This window comes from Microcaecilia unicolor, chromosome 2 (assembly GCF_901765095.1).
Source record: "Microcaecilia unicolor chromosome 2, aMicUni1.1, whole genome shotgun sequence".
NCBI classification, from domain to species: Eukaryota; Metazoa; Chordata; class Amphibia; order Gymnophiona; family Siphonopidae; genus Microcaecilia; species Microcaecilia unicolor.
Genome location: NC_044032.1, coordinates 265,728,444 through 265,746,155, shown reverse-complemented (window position 1 = coordinate 265,746,155; position 17,712 = coordinate 265,728,444). Strand labels below are relative to the sequence as shown.

The 17,712-nt window shown below is 51.6% G+C and overlaps 1 protein-coding gene across 1 annotated transcript in view; it reads right to left on the bottom strand.

Moving 5' to 3' along the window:
* The window catches only part of HCFC1 (host cell factor C1), a 495,616-nt gene that overhangs the window by 456,525 nt on the left and 21,379 nt on the right, over window positions 1–17,712 (bottom strand). The window contains 1 exon segment of the mRNA XM_030192062.1: window positions 13,738–13,886. Within this exon segment, the coding sequence (XP_030047922.1) occupies window positions 13,738–13,886 (149 nt within the window).

Sequence of the window (17,712 nt, the reverse complement as noted above, 5' to 3'; positions counted from 1 at the left end):
CCCTACCGCACCTCAACGCGGAAAAAAGAAAACTGGGGGAACGCGTTCACGTGACGGGCAGGAAATCAGTCTGTGCATGCTGCACGCATGCCAGAAGACTCTGGCAAACTTTTTTTTATATTTTGTTTGCAAAATGCCGATTCCTGGGCCGATGTGGACAGCCTGCTTGTCCTCAGAGGAAAATAGATACCAAAGATCTGGCAGTGTGGTATGGCATTTAGACGACATAACAATGAGTAGGTAGATTCCCACGTACTAACTGCCTGTGTATGATCTCAGGCAAGCTTCCATATATACTCTTGTATAGGTGGCAAATGTTTTAACCATTTTTAAGGTCAAAAGTTAAGGGGCAACCTATATGTGAGTCCCTCCCTACTCAACCACATCAGTTGAAGAAATCTTCCCTATCTCCTTCTTCTCCCCCTCCCCCCTCTCGTGGGCAGCAGCAGAAAGCAGTATTCCCCTCCCCCCCCCTCCATGCTGTCACTTTGCTTCATACCTGTTAACATCTCACTGCCACATTGTGCCCTCTGCCCAACAGAGCAGTGCGCCTTAACACAGGCTTGTACAGAAAGGTCCCATGTTGGTGCAAAAACTGCGCTGAAGTGCCGGGTACAGGTATGAAGGAAAGCAGCAGCATGGGGAATAAAGGGGAGGAAACTATGCTTCTGGCTGCTGCCCGTGGGACCAGAGCAGGACGAGGAGAAGCCGGAACCGGCATGGGCTGGAAGAGAAGGGAAATGATGGGGTAAATGGATGGGGTAACCTACAAGCAAATCATTACATGAACATGGTAATTAAGGGCAAAAAGTGCAGATATGATCTATATGAGAGGACAACATATACATAAGTATATTCAGTCTCCCTGCTGTCCATGTCCCAAAGCTGACCGTACAGCCAGTTCTAAACCTCTGATTACATGCTACGTTCTCTTCCTCTAGCTAATACTCCATGGGGAACTAACTTTACATGACTGTGTATTGCAAAACTCGCACAAATTCCCTCTGCACAGGGACAATGAAACAGTGGCAGCACCCCATCTAGTTTACTCTCCTACTCGCCTCCTTCCATCTCCCTTTCCCCCCCACCCCCAGCACATCAAACACACTTGTGCAGTACCTCTCCTCTCCCCACCCAACCCAGCACCTCCATGCAGGCATACAGACTTCTGCCCAGTAAGTTCTCTTCTTATGGCACCTGTGCAAAACGTAAAATTTGAACCTTGGAAAAAATGAGTTTCTTACCTGATAATTTTCTTTCCATTAGTTCCCACAGATCAATCCAGAGATGAATGGGTTATGTCCATCTATCAGCAAATGGAAAGCGAGAGATCTGCCATATAGGCCCATGTGCAGCAGACTCCCTTTCAGTATGATTGATACCAAAGAAGGTAAGTACCCAAACCAAAGGTGCAAACAAGTCCTGTGCTTCCAGTAATACTAACAATACAAGCCCAGGCAACAAGCCAAACTGGGACAGCAAACTGGAAACAGCCAGTGAGCCGAAGCCGCGGCTACACAAGCAAAAGATAGCCAACCCACACACAGGAAGACCTGTCATGACATGTCCTGCTCGAACGCTCGTGATTAAACTTGATATTTGTGCGTGCTTTGAGGGGGTTTTTTTCTCCCTTTTAGACACCTGAAGCCACAGACGCAACAAGAAAATTCTTCAAGAGCTATATCCACTGAAAGTCACCTCCAGGAAACAAATACTGATAAGTAGGGCAGGCCTCTGGATTGATCTGTTGATTTGTGGGGACTAATGGAAAGAAAATTATCAGGTAAGAAACTAATTTTTTTTCCTTCCATAGCATCCCCCCGATCAATACAGAAAGGAATGGGACGTAGAAAAACAGTCTTCAAGAAGGGTGTGACTCAGCAATCCCCACAGATAACACTGATGCCCCAAAGGCAGCATCGCGCCGCACCAGGATGTCCAACCTATAGTGCCTCGCAAAGGTATGAACTGAAGACCATGTAGCCGAGCGACAAATCCCATCCACAGAGACAGCCTTCGCCTCTGCAGAGGAAGCAACCATGGCCCTGGTAGAGTGGGCCTTCAACTGGACAGGCGGAGTCTTTCCTGCCAAGATGCAAGCCGCAGAAATGGCCTCCCAAAGCCAGCAGGCGATCATAGCCTTGGACGCCAGATCCCCTTCTTGCGGCCAAAAAACAAGACGAACAGATGATCGAACCGCCGAAAGCCGTTGGTGACCTCCAGGTACAGCAGAAGCACTCTACAAACAAAGAAAGCAAAGAGCACGAAAATCCTCAGGTAATCCTCTCTTCAGACCAAGGGAGGAGAAATCGGCTAATTCAAATGGAAACTAGATACCACCTTAGAGAGGAACGAGGGCACTGTCTGGAGTAGGACTCCCACCTCCGTAAAACAGAGAAAGAAGCCCCGGCACGAAAGCGCCTGCAACTTCGACAACCATCGAGCCGACACTATCTCCATCAAAAACATCGACATCAGGGTAAGATCTTTTAAACCCAACCTAATGGCTCAAAGGGCGCTTTCTGAAGGGCCCAGAGAACTACAATGAGCTGCCACTCTGGACAAACCGAGCGTTAGGAGGACGGAGATGGTTCACCCTGCGGAGAAAACATACCACGTCTGGATTGGGATGCCAGGGACAAACCCTGGCAGGCCAATGCCGCCCCCTTCACCTTTAGCGAACCCAGAGCCAAACCTTTTGCCAGGCCATCGCTGCAGAAACTACATCTAGCCCAACGAGGAGGAAGGCAACATCACGTCCCACTCAAAACACCAAGCGTCAAAGGTCCTCCAAATGCGAGCATAAGCCACAGAAGTGGACTTCTTCCGCACATGCAACAGTGTGGTAATCACCGGGTCCGAATAGCCCCTCTTTCGCAAAGCTGTCCTCTCAAGAGCCAAGCAGTAAGACCAATGGGGGAGAAAGCGAATGCTACATACCTGTAGAAGGTATTCTCCGAGGACAGCAGGCTGATTGTTCTCACTGATGGGTGACGTCCACGGCAGCCCCTCCAATCGGAAACTTCACTAGCAAAGTCCTTTGCTAGCCCTCGCGCGCCCGCGCGCACCGCGCATGCGCGGCCGTCTTCCCGCCCGAAACCGGCTCGAGCCGGCCAGTCCAGTATGTAGCAAGACAATACACTTCAAGGGAAGACACAACTCCAAAGGGGAGGCGGGCGGGTTTGTGAGAACAATCAGCCTGCTGTCCTCGGAGAATACCTTCTACAGGTATGTAGCATTCGCTTTCTCCGAGGACAAGCAGGCTGCTTGTTCTCACTGATGGGGTATCCCTAGCCCCCAGGCTCACTCAAAACAACAACATTGGTCAATTGGGCCTCGCAACGGCGAGGACATAACTGAGATTGACCTAAAAAATTTACCAACTAACTGAGAGTGTAGCCTGGAACAGAACAAACAGGGCCCTCGGGGGGTGGAGTTGGATCCTAAAGCCCAAACAGGTTCTGAAGAACTGACTGCCCGAACCGACTGTCACGTCGGGTATCCTGCTGCAGGCAGTAATGAGATGTGAATGTGTGGACAGATGACCACGTCGCAGCTTTGCAAATTTCCTCCATGGTGGCTGACTTCAAGTGGGCTACCGACGCTGCCATGGCTCTAACATTATGAGCCGTGACATGACCCTCAAGAGCCAGCCCAGCCTGGGCGTAAGTGAAGGAAATGCAATCTGCTAGCCAATTGGATATGGTGCGTTTCCCTACAGCCACTCCCCTCTTGTTGGGATCAAAAGAAACAAACAATTGGGCGGACTGTCTGTGGGGCTGTGTCCGCTCCAGATAGAAGGCCAATGCTCTCTTGCAGTCCAATGTGTGCAGCTGACGTTCAGCAGGGCAGGAATGAGGACGGGGAAAGAATGTTGGCAAGACAATTGACTGGTTCAGATGGAACTCCGACACAACCTTTGGCAGAAACTTAGGGTGAGTGCGAAGGACTACTCTGTTGTGATGAAATTTGGTGTAAGGGGCCTGGGCTACCAGGGCCTGAAGCTCACTGACTCTACGAGCCGAGGTAACTGCCACCAAGAAAATGACCTTCCAGGTCAAGTACTTCGGATGGCAGGAATTCAGTGGCTCGAAAGGAGGTTTCATCAGCTGGGTGAGAACGACATTGAGATCCCATGACACTGTAGGAGGCTTGACAGGGGGCTTTGACAAAAGCAAACCTCTCATGAAGCGAACAACTAAAGGCTGTCCTGAGATCGGCTTACCTTCCACTTGGTAATGGTATGCACTGATTGCACTAAGGTGAACCCTTACGGAGTTGGTCTTCAGACCAGACTCAGACAAGTGGAGAAGGTATTCAAGCAGGGTCTGTGTAGGACAAGAGCGAGGATCTAGGGCCTTGCTGTCACACCAGACGGCAAACCTCCTCCAATGAAAGAAGTAACTTCTCTTAGTGGAGTCTTTCCTGGAAGCAAGCAAGATGCGGGAGACACCCTCTGGCAGACCCAAAGAGGCAAAGTCTACGCCCTCAACATCCAGGCCGTGAGAGCCAGGGAGTGGAGGTTGGGATGCAGCAGAGCCCCTTCGTCCTGCGTGATGAGGGTCGGAAAACACTCCAATCTCCACGGTTCTTCGGAGGATAACTCCAGAAGAAGAGGGAACCAGATCTGACGCGGCCAAAAGGGAGCAATCAGAATCATGGTGCCTCGGTCTTGCTTGAGTTTCAACAAAGTCTTCCCCACCAGAGGAATGGGAGGATAAGCATACAGCAGACCTTCCCCCCAATCCAGGAGGAAGGCATCCGACGCCAGTCTGCCGTGGGCCTGAAGCCTGGAACAGAACTGAGGGACCTTGTGGTTCACTTGAGATGCGAAGAGATCCACCAGGGGGGTGCCCCACGCCTGGAAGATCTGTCGCACCACACGGGAATTGAGCGACCACTCGTGAGGTTGCATAATCCTGCTCAACCTGTCGGCCAGACTGTTGTTTACGCCTGCCAGATATGTGGCTTGGAGCACCATGCCTTGACGGCGAGCCCAGAGCCACATGCTGACGGCTTCCTGACACAGGGGGCGAGATCCGGTGCCCCCCTGCTTGTTGACATAGTACATGGCAACCTGATTGTCTGTCTGAATTTGGATAATTTGGTGGGACAGCCGATCTCTGAAAGCCTTCAGAGCGTTCCAGATCGCTCGCAACTCCAGAAGATTGATCTGTAGATCGCTTTCTTGGAGGGACCACCTTCCTTGGGTGTGAAGCCCATCGACATGAGCTCCCCATCCCAGGAGAGACGCATCCGTGGTCAGCACTTTTTGTGGCTGAGGAATTTGGAAGGGACGTCCCAGAGTCAAATTGGAGCAAATCGTCCACCAATACAGGGATTCGAGAAAACTCGTGGACAGGTGGATCACGTCCTCTAGACCCCCAGCGGCCTGATACCACTGGGAGGCTAGGGTCCATTGAGCAGATCTCATGTGAAGGCGGGCCATGGGAGTCACATGAACTGTGGAGGCCATGTGGCCCAGCAATCTCAACATCTGCCGAGCTGTGATCTGCTGGGACGCTCGCACCCGCGAGACGAGGGACAACAAGTTGTTGGCCCTCGCCTCTGGGAGATAGGCGCGAGCCGTCCGAGAATCCAGCAGGGCTCCGATGAATTCGAGTTTCTGCACTGGGAGAAGATGGGACTTTGGGTAATTTATCACAAACCCCAGTAGCTCCAGGAGGCGAATAGTCATCTGCATGGACTGCAGGGCTCCTGCCTCGGATGTGTTCTTCACCAGCCAATCGTCGAGATATGGGAACACGTGCACCCCCAGCCTGCGAAGCGCCGCTGCTACCACAGCTAGGCACTTTGTGAACACCCTGGGCGCAGAGGCGAGCCCAAAGGGTAGCACACAGTACTGGAAGTGGCGTGCGCCCAGCTGAAATCGCAGATACTGTCTGTGAGCTGGCAGTATCGGGATGTGTGTGTAGGCATCCTTCAAGTCCAGAGAGCATAGCCAATCGTTTTGCTGAATCATGGGGAGAAGGGTGCCCAGGGAAAGCATCCTGAACTTTTCTTTTACGAGATATTTGTTCAGGGCCCTTAGGTCTAGGATGGGACGCATCCCCCCTGTTTTCTTTTCCACAAGGAAGTACCTGGAATAGAACCCCAGCCCTTCTTGCCCGGATGGCACGGGCTCGACCGCATTGGCGCTGAGAAGGGCGGAGAGTTCCTCTGCAAGTACCTGCTTGTGCTGGAAGCTGTAGGACTGAGCTCCCGGTGGACAATTTGGAGGTTGAGAGGCCAAATTGAGGGTGTATCCTTGCCGGACTATTTGGAGAACCCACTGATCGGAGGTTATAAGAGGCCACCTTTGGTGAAAAGCTTTCAACCTCCCTCCGACAGGCAGGTCGCCCGGCACTGACACTTGGATGTCGGCTATGCTCTGCTGGAGCCAGTCAAAAGCTCGCCCCTTGCTTTTGCTGGGGAGCCGCGGGGCCTTGCTGATTCGCACGCTGCTGACGAGAGCGAGCGCGCTGGGGCTTAGCCTGGGCCGCAGGCTGTCGGGAAGGAGGATTGTACCTACGCTTGCCAGAAGTATAGGGAACAGTCTTCCTTCCCCCGAAAAATCGTCTACCTGTAGAGGTAGAAGCTGAAGGCTGCCGGCGGGCGAACTTGTCGAATGCGGTGTCCCGCTGGTGGAGAGACTCTACCACCTGCTCGACTTTTTCGCCAAAAATGTTATCCGCACGGCAAGGCAAGTCCGTAATCCGCTGCTGGACTCTATTCTCCAGGTCGGCGGCACGCAGCCATGAGAGCCTGCGCATCACCACACCTTGAGCAGCGGCCCTGGACGCAACATCAAAAGTGTCATAAACTCCTCTGGCCAGGAATTTTCTGCACGCCTTCAGCTGCCTGACCACCTCCTGAAAAGGCTTGGCTTGCTCAGGGGGAAGAGCATCAACCAAGCCCGCCAACTGCCGCACATTATTCCGCATGTGTATGCTCGTGTAGAGCTGGTAAGACTGGATCTTGGACACGAGCATAGAGGAATGGTAGGCCTTCCTCCCAAAGGAGTCTAAGGTTCTAGCGTCCTTGCCCGGGGGCGCCGAAGCATGTTCCCTAGAACTCTTAGCCTTCTTTAGGGCCAAATCCACAACTCCAGAGTCATGAGGCAACTGAGTGCGCATCAGCTCTGGGTCCCCATGGATCCGGTACTGGGACTCGATCTTCTTGGGAATGTGGGGATTAGTTAATGGTTTGGTCCAGTTCGCAAGCAATGTCTTCTTCAGGACATGGTGCAAGGGAACAGTGGACGCTTCCTTAGGTGGAGAAGGATAGTCCAGGAGCTCAAACATTTCAGCCCTGGGCTCGTCCTCCACAACCACCGGGAAGGGGATGGCCGTAGACATCTCCCGGACAAAGGAGGCAAAAGACAGACTCTCGGGAGGAGAAAGCTGTCTCTCAGGAGAGGGAGTGGGATCAGACGGAAGACCCCCGGACTCCTCGTCAGAGAAATATCTGGGATCTTCCTCTTCCTCCCACGAGGCCTCACCCTCGGTGTCAGACACAAGTTCACGGACCTGTGTCTGCAACCTCGCCCTGCTCGACTCCGTGGAACCCTGTCCACGATGGGGGCGTCGAGAGGTAGACTCCCTCGCCCGCATCGGCGAAGCTCCCTCCGCCGACGTAGTCGGGGAGCCTTCCTGGGAGGTGGCCGCGGTCGGTACCGCACGCGGTACCGACGTCGGGGACCTCAACCTGGGCGATGGGCCAGCCGGCGCCACGCTCGACGGTACCGGTGGCGCAAGCACCGCCGGTACCGGAGGGGTAGGGCGCAACAGCTCTCCCAGAATCTCTGGGAGAACGGCCCGGAGGCTCTCGTTTAGAGCGGCTGCAGAGAAAGGCTGAGAGGTCGATGCAGGCGTCGACGTCAGTACCTGTTCCGGGCGTGGAGGCTGTTCCGGGCTGTCCAGAGCGGAGCGCATCGACACCTCCTGAACAGAGGGTGAGCGGTCCTCTCGGTGCCGATGCCTGCTGGGTGCCGAATCCCTCGGCGACCCAGAGCTCTCGGTGCCGACACGGGGAGGAGACCGGTGTCGATGCTTCTTCGATTTCTTCCGAAGCATGTCACCGGAGCTCCCCGGCACCGACGAGGAGGACGTCGAATCCACCCGTCGCTTCCTCGGGGCCGAGACTGAAGAAGGTCGATCTCGGGGGGGCTGTACCGCAGGAGCCCTCAGGGTAGGCGGAGACCCACCCGAGGGCTCACCGCCACCAGCAGGGGAATGGACAGCCCTCACCTGCACTCCACCCGATGCACCACCGTCCGACGACATCAGCAGACGAGGTCCTGGTACCACCGACGTCGATGCAGCTATCCGATGTCTCGGCGCCGATGCAGAGGCCCGATGCCTCGATGCACTCGATGCAGGGGCGGCCGAGGAAGATGGTCTGGACGCTGACGACGTCGATGCACTCGAAGATCCCGGTGCCGATGCCGACGAAGAGCCCGAGAACAACACGTTCCACTGGGCTAGTCTCGCTACCTGAGTCCGCCTTTGAAGCAGGGAACACAGACTGCAGTTCTGAGGGCGGTGCTCGGCCCCCAGACACTGAAGACACGACGAGTGTCGATCAGTGAGCGAGATAACCCGGGCGCACTGGGTGCACTTCTTGAAGCCGCTGGAAGGCTTCGATGTCATGGGCGGAAAAATCACGCCGGCGAAATCAAAAGCCGAAATGGCGAAATTCGAAGCACCAAATTTAGAGGGAGAAAAAATCTCGACCGAGGCCGAAAAAGGCCTACCCCGACGACGAAAGAAAACTTACCGGGGCAAAAAAGCTGGAAGTACGGGGAGGATTTACACGAAACCCGGCGGGGGGTTTCCGGAGCACTTCCCGACTAGGACAAAGCTTTCCCGAAGGAAAAAAACACGTTCAAACAAATTGGACGCGCGAGGTCGACTTTCCGGGGCTCGACACGGCGAAAACACGACCGTACCGAGTGCGGACAAAAGAAGACTGGCCGGCTCGAGCCGGTTTCGGGCGGGAAGACGGCCGCGCATGCGCGGTGCGCGCGGGCGCGCGAGGGCTAGCAAAGGACTTTGCTAGTGAAGTTTCCGATTGGAGGGGCTGCCGTGGACGTCACCCATCAGTGAGAACAAGCAGCCTGCTTGTCCTCGGAGAAAATCCTCCATCAAAACAGGCCCCTGGGACAGAAGGCCCATTTCCCCAGGCAGCCAAAGGGGCTCGTCGATCAGAAAGCGGACTAAGTCCATGTACCAAGGTCGTCAGAGCCAGTACAGAGAAAACAGAATCACTGCACCTGGATGACGACAAATGTGACTCATTGGCCATGGAAGGAAAGCATACAGGAGCCCAGACAGCCACGGCTGAAGGAGGACATCCAGCTCCTCCTGCCTCCTCTCTCTTCTTCTGCTGAAGTGGGGGACCTAGCCACTGGATCTTGAAGCCATCAAGATCAAGAACTGGAATCCCCCAACACTCCATCACCAGAGAGAACGCCGTACAGGAGAGTTCCCATTCCCCTGGATCCAACAGGTGGTGGCTGAGAAAATCCGCTTGCACACTGAGGTCAGACGCAATGTGCGCCGACAGTCAAGCCAAGTGAACCTCCGCATACTGCAGAAGGAGAGCCGCTTCCGCCATAAGTGAAGCACTCTTGGTGTCGCCCTGTTGATATATGCCATGGCCGACGTATTGTTGGACAGAACGCGAGCCTCCCGCCCTCTTCAAGGCATTCTGCACTGCCCTCAACTCCAACCGGCTGATCGACCACCGTGCCTCCAGAGGAGGCCACAGGCTTTGTGTCGGCACCAAACAGTGGCCTCCCCAACTGGAGAGACTGGCATCCGTGGTCACCATCACCCATTTCGGGGCTGCCAGGGAGGCGCCCTAAGCCAGGTTGGTCGGACTGAACCACCAACGGACACCGAAACGGGCACACGATGATAGTTGTCAACCAATTAAGACCGAAGGTGGAGAAACAACAACTTAAGTGGCCTCATGTGAGCCCGAGACCACGGCAGAACCTCCAGTGTGGCCGTCACAGAACCCAAAACCTGCATGTAGTCCCAGGTCCAAGGGGACGGCATGTGCAGCAGACAGGAAACCTGGGCCCTCAGCTTCTACTGGTGAGCATCTGGAACACCCTGCCCAGATGCGCATTCAGAACTACATTGAGGTACTCAAGGGACTGTGAGGGCGTCAAACGATTCTTACTGAAACTGACCACCCAGCACAGGGACTGGAGAAGACCAACCACCCAAGGCGTAGCCTGAACACTCTCCATGCAAAAGGACGCCCTGATCAACTCAGTCATCCAAGTAAGGGTGAACCCAAACACCCTCCCTTCTGTAGAAAGGCCGTAACCACCACCATGACCTTGGAGAAGGTCCACGGCACCATAGTCAGACCAAAAGGCATGGCATGAAACTGGTAATGACTGCCCAGAATCAGAAAGTGAAGTAAGGCTATGGTGGGGTGGCCAAATGGGGATATGCAGGTACGGCATACGAAAGTGCCTGACCTTCAGAGCCCTGTTGACCCCTTAAAGTTCAAGAATGGAACAGAAAAAGCCATCTTTCTTGGGTACCACAAAATAAATGGAAAAGCACCCCCGACCAACATACGCTGGTCATACCAGAAACATGGCACCCAGTCGCATGAGCTCCTGGAGAGTAGCTTAAAACAGCCCTGACCTTTGCAAGGGATTTGCACGAAGATACCAGAAAGCAATCGCCTCGCTCTCAAGCATATTACAGTTGGTATCCATTCCACACGATTTTCAAAACCCACTGGTCTGAGGTAATTTTGGCCCACTCCTCTAGAAAGACAGAAATGCTCTCCAATGACAGGCCGGAGGAATGGACCAAGATCCCATCATTGAGAGGAACAAGAGACCTGGGCCGCCCTGCCAGCGGAAGATCTCCTGTCCCCCCGAAAGGGCTGATGCTTGGACTGGAAGCGAGACCTCTGAAAGGTCCCAGACGCCCGAGCCTCATGAAACCAGGAACGAGACTGGGAGATGCTAGAGTACGGCAGACATCCTCAGGCAGCCACTGCCCCTTGGAATCACCCAAGTCCTTAACAATCTTAGCCAAGTCGTCCCCAAAGAGAAGACCACCCCGAAAGGGAAACCTTGGCAACCTGTCCATAGAGGCCAAATCTACCACCCAATGGCACAACCAGAGACATCACCTCACTGAGATAGCCAGGAACATCTCCTTAGCTGAAGCCCTAAGATCATCATAAAACAAATCCACCAAATAGACCAAGCCCATTTCCGAAAGTGGTTGGGCTTGTTCCAGTTCTTCCACCAAAGAAGATCCCTGTACCCTGCTAAGACAAGCCTGGGCCACAATGGAACTGCAAGCCAAAGTCTGCAAACTGAGCACAGCCATCTCAAAGGAAATCTTAAGAGAAGATTCCAACTTCCGATCTTGAGTGTTCTTGAGGGTCATATCGCCTTCTACGTCACCGCCGTAACCAAAGAATCCACCCATGGCAAGCGCAAAGATTGAAGATCCGCAGCCAGAATCGGACAGTTTGACCATGTCACGTGCCACACTTAAAATCGCCAGGGGAGTGTCCCACTGAGCCGAAATGAGGACCCTCATAGCCGGATGAACGTGATACTAGTCAGCAACAGATGCTCATTTGCCTCAGAGGAAGGCATCGCTGGACAAGAGATCTTGAGTGCTTCCAATGCCCATGCAATCAACATGGGCAACTTGTCCCGACGAAACCTAAGGGCCGCTGTAGGGTCAACCCTTTCTTCAGAGGGGGAGCTCCTCAACCACCAGGGAGTGGGCCAAAGAAAGTAAAAGGTGACCCTCAGAACCATGACCACAAAGCAGAGAAAGCTAAAACTCCTTAGGGGTGTCCAAGTGCAACCGCATTGGCTGCTGAGAGCCCAAGGCTCCTTGCGGGGTCAAACGAAGAGGGGCGAAAACCCTCACAGGGAGAGGAGAAAGGCTTAGCCCCTCATGCACCAGGCTTTCCTACAGAAGAGGCCTCTGGTTCAGCCTTCCTCCTCTTCTGCAGGAAGGCCTGATGTATGAGGACACAAATTCAGGGGAAAAAGGGACAGCAGAGGCATCCAGCCCTCCCGCGCTCCCAGCATCAGCCGGGCCTCAGTCAAAACCGCGTCCCCCCCCATGGAAGTCCTCCAGAGCCGCACCTGGCAGCACATTCAACATGGCGGCCGGTGAACCACACAAAGAACACAGGTCCACGGAGCCTTCCAAAATCACTCCCGCCGGCTCCACCAGTCCCAGTCCGCGAAGGAGAAGAAATGGCATCCAACGGAGATTCAAGCTGAGAGGAGCAAGCACAGATGCCACAGTCGCCGCTCTCCAGCTGCCGCACCAGGAGCAGCGCTTCACCCCTTCAGCAGCCATGCCCTACTACTTACGGGTCCAGGTACAAAGAGATCCAATCAAACAGCTCCTGAAATCTAGGTGCTGCAAAAACATCAGCCCCACAGCCCATATGCCCCGTTGTCTCCCACAGCAATCAGCTGTGCCTACTCGGGGAAACCACTGCTCAGCACAGTCTTTTTAATTTTTTATTTTTTTTTAAATGGAAGGAGGCAGGAGATTCGAACCCAACACAAAGGGCAACAGGGGAGGAAGGGAGGGACCTGGCACCACCAGGTGTACCCCTGTAGCCGACCAGGCACCCTCAATCCCAAACTCAACTGTCCTAGGGAAGGGCAGGACTCAGCACCGAGCCGCACAGGATACATATGTCTACCTGCTAGAGACAGAATACTGAAAGGGAGTCTGCTGCACAGGGTCCTATATAGCAGAGCTCTGTTGTTATCTATCTCTACGTGCTGGTAGACGGACATAACCCATTCGTCTCTGGATTAATCTGGGGGACGCTATGGAAAGGGTTATATGGTGTCTATGTTGTTCAAATTTTGCATTCAGTATCTTAAGTGACAGAGGAGGACACAGCCTGATGCACAGCCAGTCTCATTCTCTTCCACTTGATATCAGGTCAGGGCAGGGAAGGGAAGGGTGCCTACATGTAAGTGCTGCAAGGAGGGAGCACACACATGCGCCACTAGGTGTCTGTCCAGGAAGAGGAAAGCATATGCAGAAGGAGAAAGAGCTGGGTGTCTGTATGGTGGGGAGGATAGGGGGAGCTATGGAAATATATGGACAGATTCAGATATAGGGTGTGGTCAACAGAAGAAAGCTTGGGGGGGGGGGGGGAACTATATGCCACAGGAGGGTACATATGGGGTGGTCATTGAGAGCATGCTATGAGGGGGGTTAGACAGAGCTATGAAGGTGTGTGCTGGGGTGGTGTGCAGAGGAAGGGGTTGATATACAGCTTCGGTATGGTGTGCCAAAAGGAGAGGAGGGCTGAGAGCGAGCTATGTACACCAAGGGCAGGAACTGAGTAAGAGGGATGGAGGTGGTCTTCCTGAGAGACAAGCAGAGAGAACAAAAGTCTGGGGAAGGTCAACCCTGTAAAGGAGGCAGAGAAAACACTGGGGAGTGAACCCACTTGCAGGAAGGGGAATCAAACCTAGGGAGGGGATTCAAGCTAACTAGGAAACGGAACCCAAGCAAGGAAAAAGCTAAATCAGACCTGAGGTAGAGAGAAGTCACAACATTTTGATGGGAGAATTCTACAGAGTGCAGAATTAAAAAAAAAAAAAAACTGTCCAAAAATTTCAACTTTTTTTGTACAGACTTCCCTAAGGAGTAAGCCAAGGGGTGCTAGCTCAACAGTCAAAACTTCAGCACATACCTGCAGCTCATAGAGATCATTGCTGTATTTCCCATACTCCACCATTCCCCCAAACACTAAGAGTCGTGTGCCATCACAGACAAATCCATAGGCCGCACAGCCTGGAGGAATGTCCCCTCGTACAGCAGGGATGAACCACTGGTTGGTTGCTGGAAAAGAAAGAAATTATGAAGCTGAATTAGGGAAAAATCTCCATCAATGTAAAGTATAGATAGTAAATTTAAAGTCAGATAATACACCAAGCAAAGAATGGTTGAAAACATACTAAGATACTGTATGGCCTGGTTTGACACAAACACAGAGAACAGAGCATGGGAAATATAGTAGTGTATTAAAACATGAACACTGATTTTCTCTCTCTAGATTCTTGCAAGGCTCCCCTGATAGCAAGATACAAGAACGAAGCCCAGACATGTTCCATTTCACATCTGTGGAGAGGTTGATCCAATTGAAGACAAAAGCCAGAAACTCTGAACAATAGTCTTTTGTAATGACAAACTCCAAAGGAGTAGAGTGGGTATGGATAAAGAATATTATCTCAAATACAGATGTGGAAAAAGGATCAGACATTCACTGATAGGTATCTTGCTGCTAATTATCTTCCAATCAGAGCAGTCCAGACAAATGAGTTCTGTCTCCTACCAGCAGATGGAGACAGATCAATTCACAACTCACTTAATACTGCAAATTGTTACAGCTAAGAGATTCACAATTATAAAATAAATAGGGGAGTGAAGAGAGACAAGAAAAGGGGCAGCCTATGTTACAAGCTATCAAACATATAGGTGGGGTACTAAAAATATAAGGTCTTTAAATATCTAAACCACAGGAGGAGAAGAGGAGGTGTTCATAAAACACAGACTGTTCAAGGGGTTACTATATAAGATGACAGCTGTTTAACTTGAGGAAAAGCCTGAGTAATGAGATGAGTTAAGTATTTTGAATACAAAGATTGAAAGTTCAAACCTGAATTTCATAGAAAGAGTTCCACAGTGTAGGTGCTACTACAAAGAAACAAGTAAATGAGCAGCATGTGACTTAATATATAGATGAGAAGAAACAGTAAGTAACGAGTTCTGAAGAATGTAGAGGGTGAGAGGGTGGATAGGGAATTATTGATCTATTTAAAAACCAAGGGACCCCAATCTGAAGAATCTTGAATACAAGAATAAAATTTATAACTTAATTTTAGCATTTATAGTCCACTTAACCTTGTATTTCTAGGTGGACGACAAATCCAATCAAGAAGAACAAGTACATTGAAACTGAATTAACCAAAATTTATTACAATGAAAATAATGTAAATATCCTATATAATAATTCTCACCTCCAACGTTCTGAGGCTACCTGGAACCGTAGATCATCACACTGACTGGCTGCGACACGGATGACGTCACCAGCCCGACGCACAGCAACAAACCGCGACCCAGGCAGGGGGAGGAGTAGGGAAACACGCTCCTCCCCCTGCCAAGGAATCGCATAAGACTGGCTGAACCCTCCCGCCACAAACCCAACGGCCACCCCCCCAAGCAACACAGACCACCCACAAAGCCCACGAACCATCTCAAAGCCCAAAGCGTCACTCGCTGCACCTCCCCCCCCACGAGTCCTCCACAAAGCAACAGAGCATGCCCCACCCCCCCAAACACAAACAGAAGATTGTAAAAAGCAAAACGGCAAAGCAAACAGCAAGCAGGCATTGGCTGAACACTCTGAAGCCGCACCTCCTCTAGCCTTGACGTCAGGCTAGAGAAGGAGCAGCATCAGAGTGTACAGCCAATGCCTGCTGGCTGCCTGCGGTGCTGTCTTGCTTCTTAAAATCATAAGGCAGGTCAGTTGGGAGGGGGGCGTACAGAGAGGCCGTCCCAATCTGCCGTACTCCTAAAAAAAAACCCACTGAGCACACTGACACTCGATCTCCAGAACCTGCAGCGCTGATAAAGAACAAAAACAGCTGACGTACTCCTGCCAGCAAGAAACTAACCAGCCTGCAAAAAACGCCGTCGCGCCAAAACTGCCATACTACTTAAAAAACAAAAAAGAAAACCAGTTCTCCACACTAACGAGTCGCCCTCCCGAACCTGCAGCACCAATAAAAAAACAAGAGCACCACACTGACCAGTCGCCCTCCCGAACCTTGCAGCACGAAAACAAAAAAAAAACCAGCTCCCCTACTCCCAACAGCACGAACCCTGAGAAAAGTACCGGATTCAAAGTACCCAAAAAAAGCACCTGACAAGACTGACGCCCTGCACAAGGTGCCTCAACCAACAACGAAGAAAAGCTAGAGAGCTGTCAAAAAGCCCTCAATAACCAGCAATGACAGCAGAGAGAAGTGATGCTGCCATGAGACAGGAGCATGAGACACAAATGAAACAAGAAAAAAATATTTACCTACTACTCCAAACCCTGAAACTGAACTGGGTAAGTGTCATACTGCTTATTACGCCATTCAAGGGGGGGAGAAACTTCATTAAAAATAACCTTACACTGTCAGTCACACATGAGGGAGAGGGGGCATCAACTTGGAACTAAGAGAGGGAGGGGGAACATGCACCACTGACAGAAGGAGGGGTTCATGCATACACACAGACACATACTCTGCCCCACACAGACACACTCTCTCTTTCACACTGACACACACAGTCTTTACAAAAAAAAAAAAAAAAAAGAAAGGAGGTCCTGAACCTCGGACGGATGGAGGTGGACAAGGAAATACACACACACACGTTCTGTCTCAAACACACACAACCAGTCTACTACTGTATGTGTCTCAATGTTACACACATGTTCTCACATATACAAACACTCTTGGACTGGCACACCCACGCTCAGACATACACATTTCACTGACCGCTGCTGACCGCAACCTAAGTTTACTTACATGAGTTACATGTCTTACAAACACTTTTACACAAACTATATGGTTACAAACAAAAACAAAAAAACCTTGCTAGCGCCCGTTTCCTTTAAAACAGAAACGGGCCTTTTTTACTAGTTGTTACATAAAACATAGGGGAATTACATTACAATTGACTGTGTGTGTGTTTTCAATTCGGTAGCTCTGAGGTTAATGCAGAGATTTTATAAATTGTATGAAAAGAAACAGGCAACCAATGCTCACTAACAATCAGAGGAGAGAGACAAACTTTTTTAGCACCATGCATAAGTTTGAATTAAAATTGCAAATAGCAGATCTGGTGACTCTGGGCAAGTCACTTAACCCTCCATTGCCCCATGTAAGCCGCATTGAGCCTGCCATGAGTGGGAAAGCGCGGGGTACAAATGTAACAATCAGTATTGAGGAATACTCTGAAGGGCAGAATTAAAGTAATCAAGCCGTGAAAGAATTAAAGAATGAACAAGACAATGAAGAGAGGAGAGAAAAAATGGCCTTGCAAGCCGAATTTGCTGCATTATAAAGAAACAAGTGTGTGTTATCTCCTCCTACCAACAGATGGAGGTAGTGAAAAAAAGCTAGGCTTTTTCAGTGAACTCAACTGAATAACCTGCTGGTGCACTGAAAAAGTTCCAGTATTTTTTTCTACCTCTAGCAGACAGTAGATTGTACAGGCTGGTGTTCCTGGTCCCTGGCCTAGCCTCCGCTCTGCCGGCTGAGGCCACACAGCGAGGTGGAGCCTAACAGCCGCTCACAAGTTACCCAATCCCCAGCCTCCTGTAATGCTTTTTAGCGTCCACTGGGCGAGGCATGCGGCTCAGTCCTGTTGGACCCTGATGGAGGGATGCGGGTCCTCATCCCCCTGTCCCTCATAGCCCATACAACCTGAGTGTCTTTTCCCTGGGCTCCCCTGCATCTTCCAGGCACTTAAAAAAAAAAAAAATCCAATTGGTCCTGCCCGATTAGTACAAATAAACAAAAACCAAAACAAAAGCCAACAGCACACCCAGGGAAATGGCCGAGAAGCCAAAGGCCCGGGCTAAAGTCGGCCTGAGCAAGAAGGCAGGTCCACATGC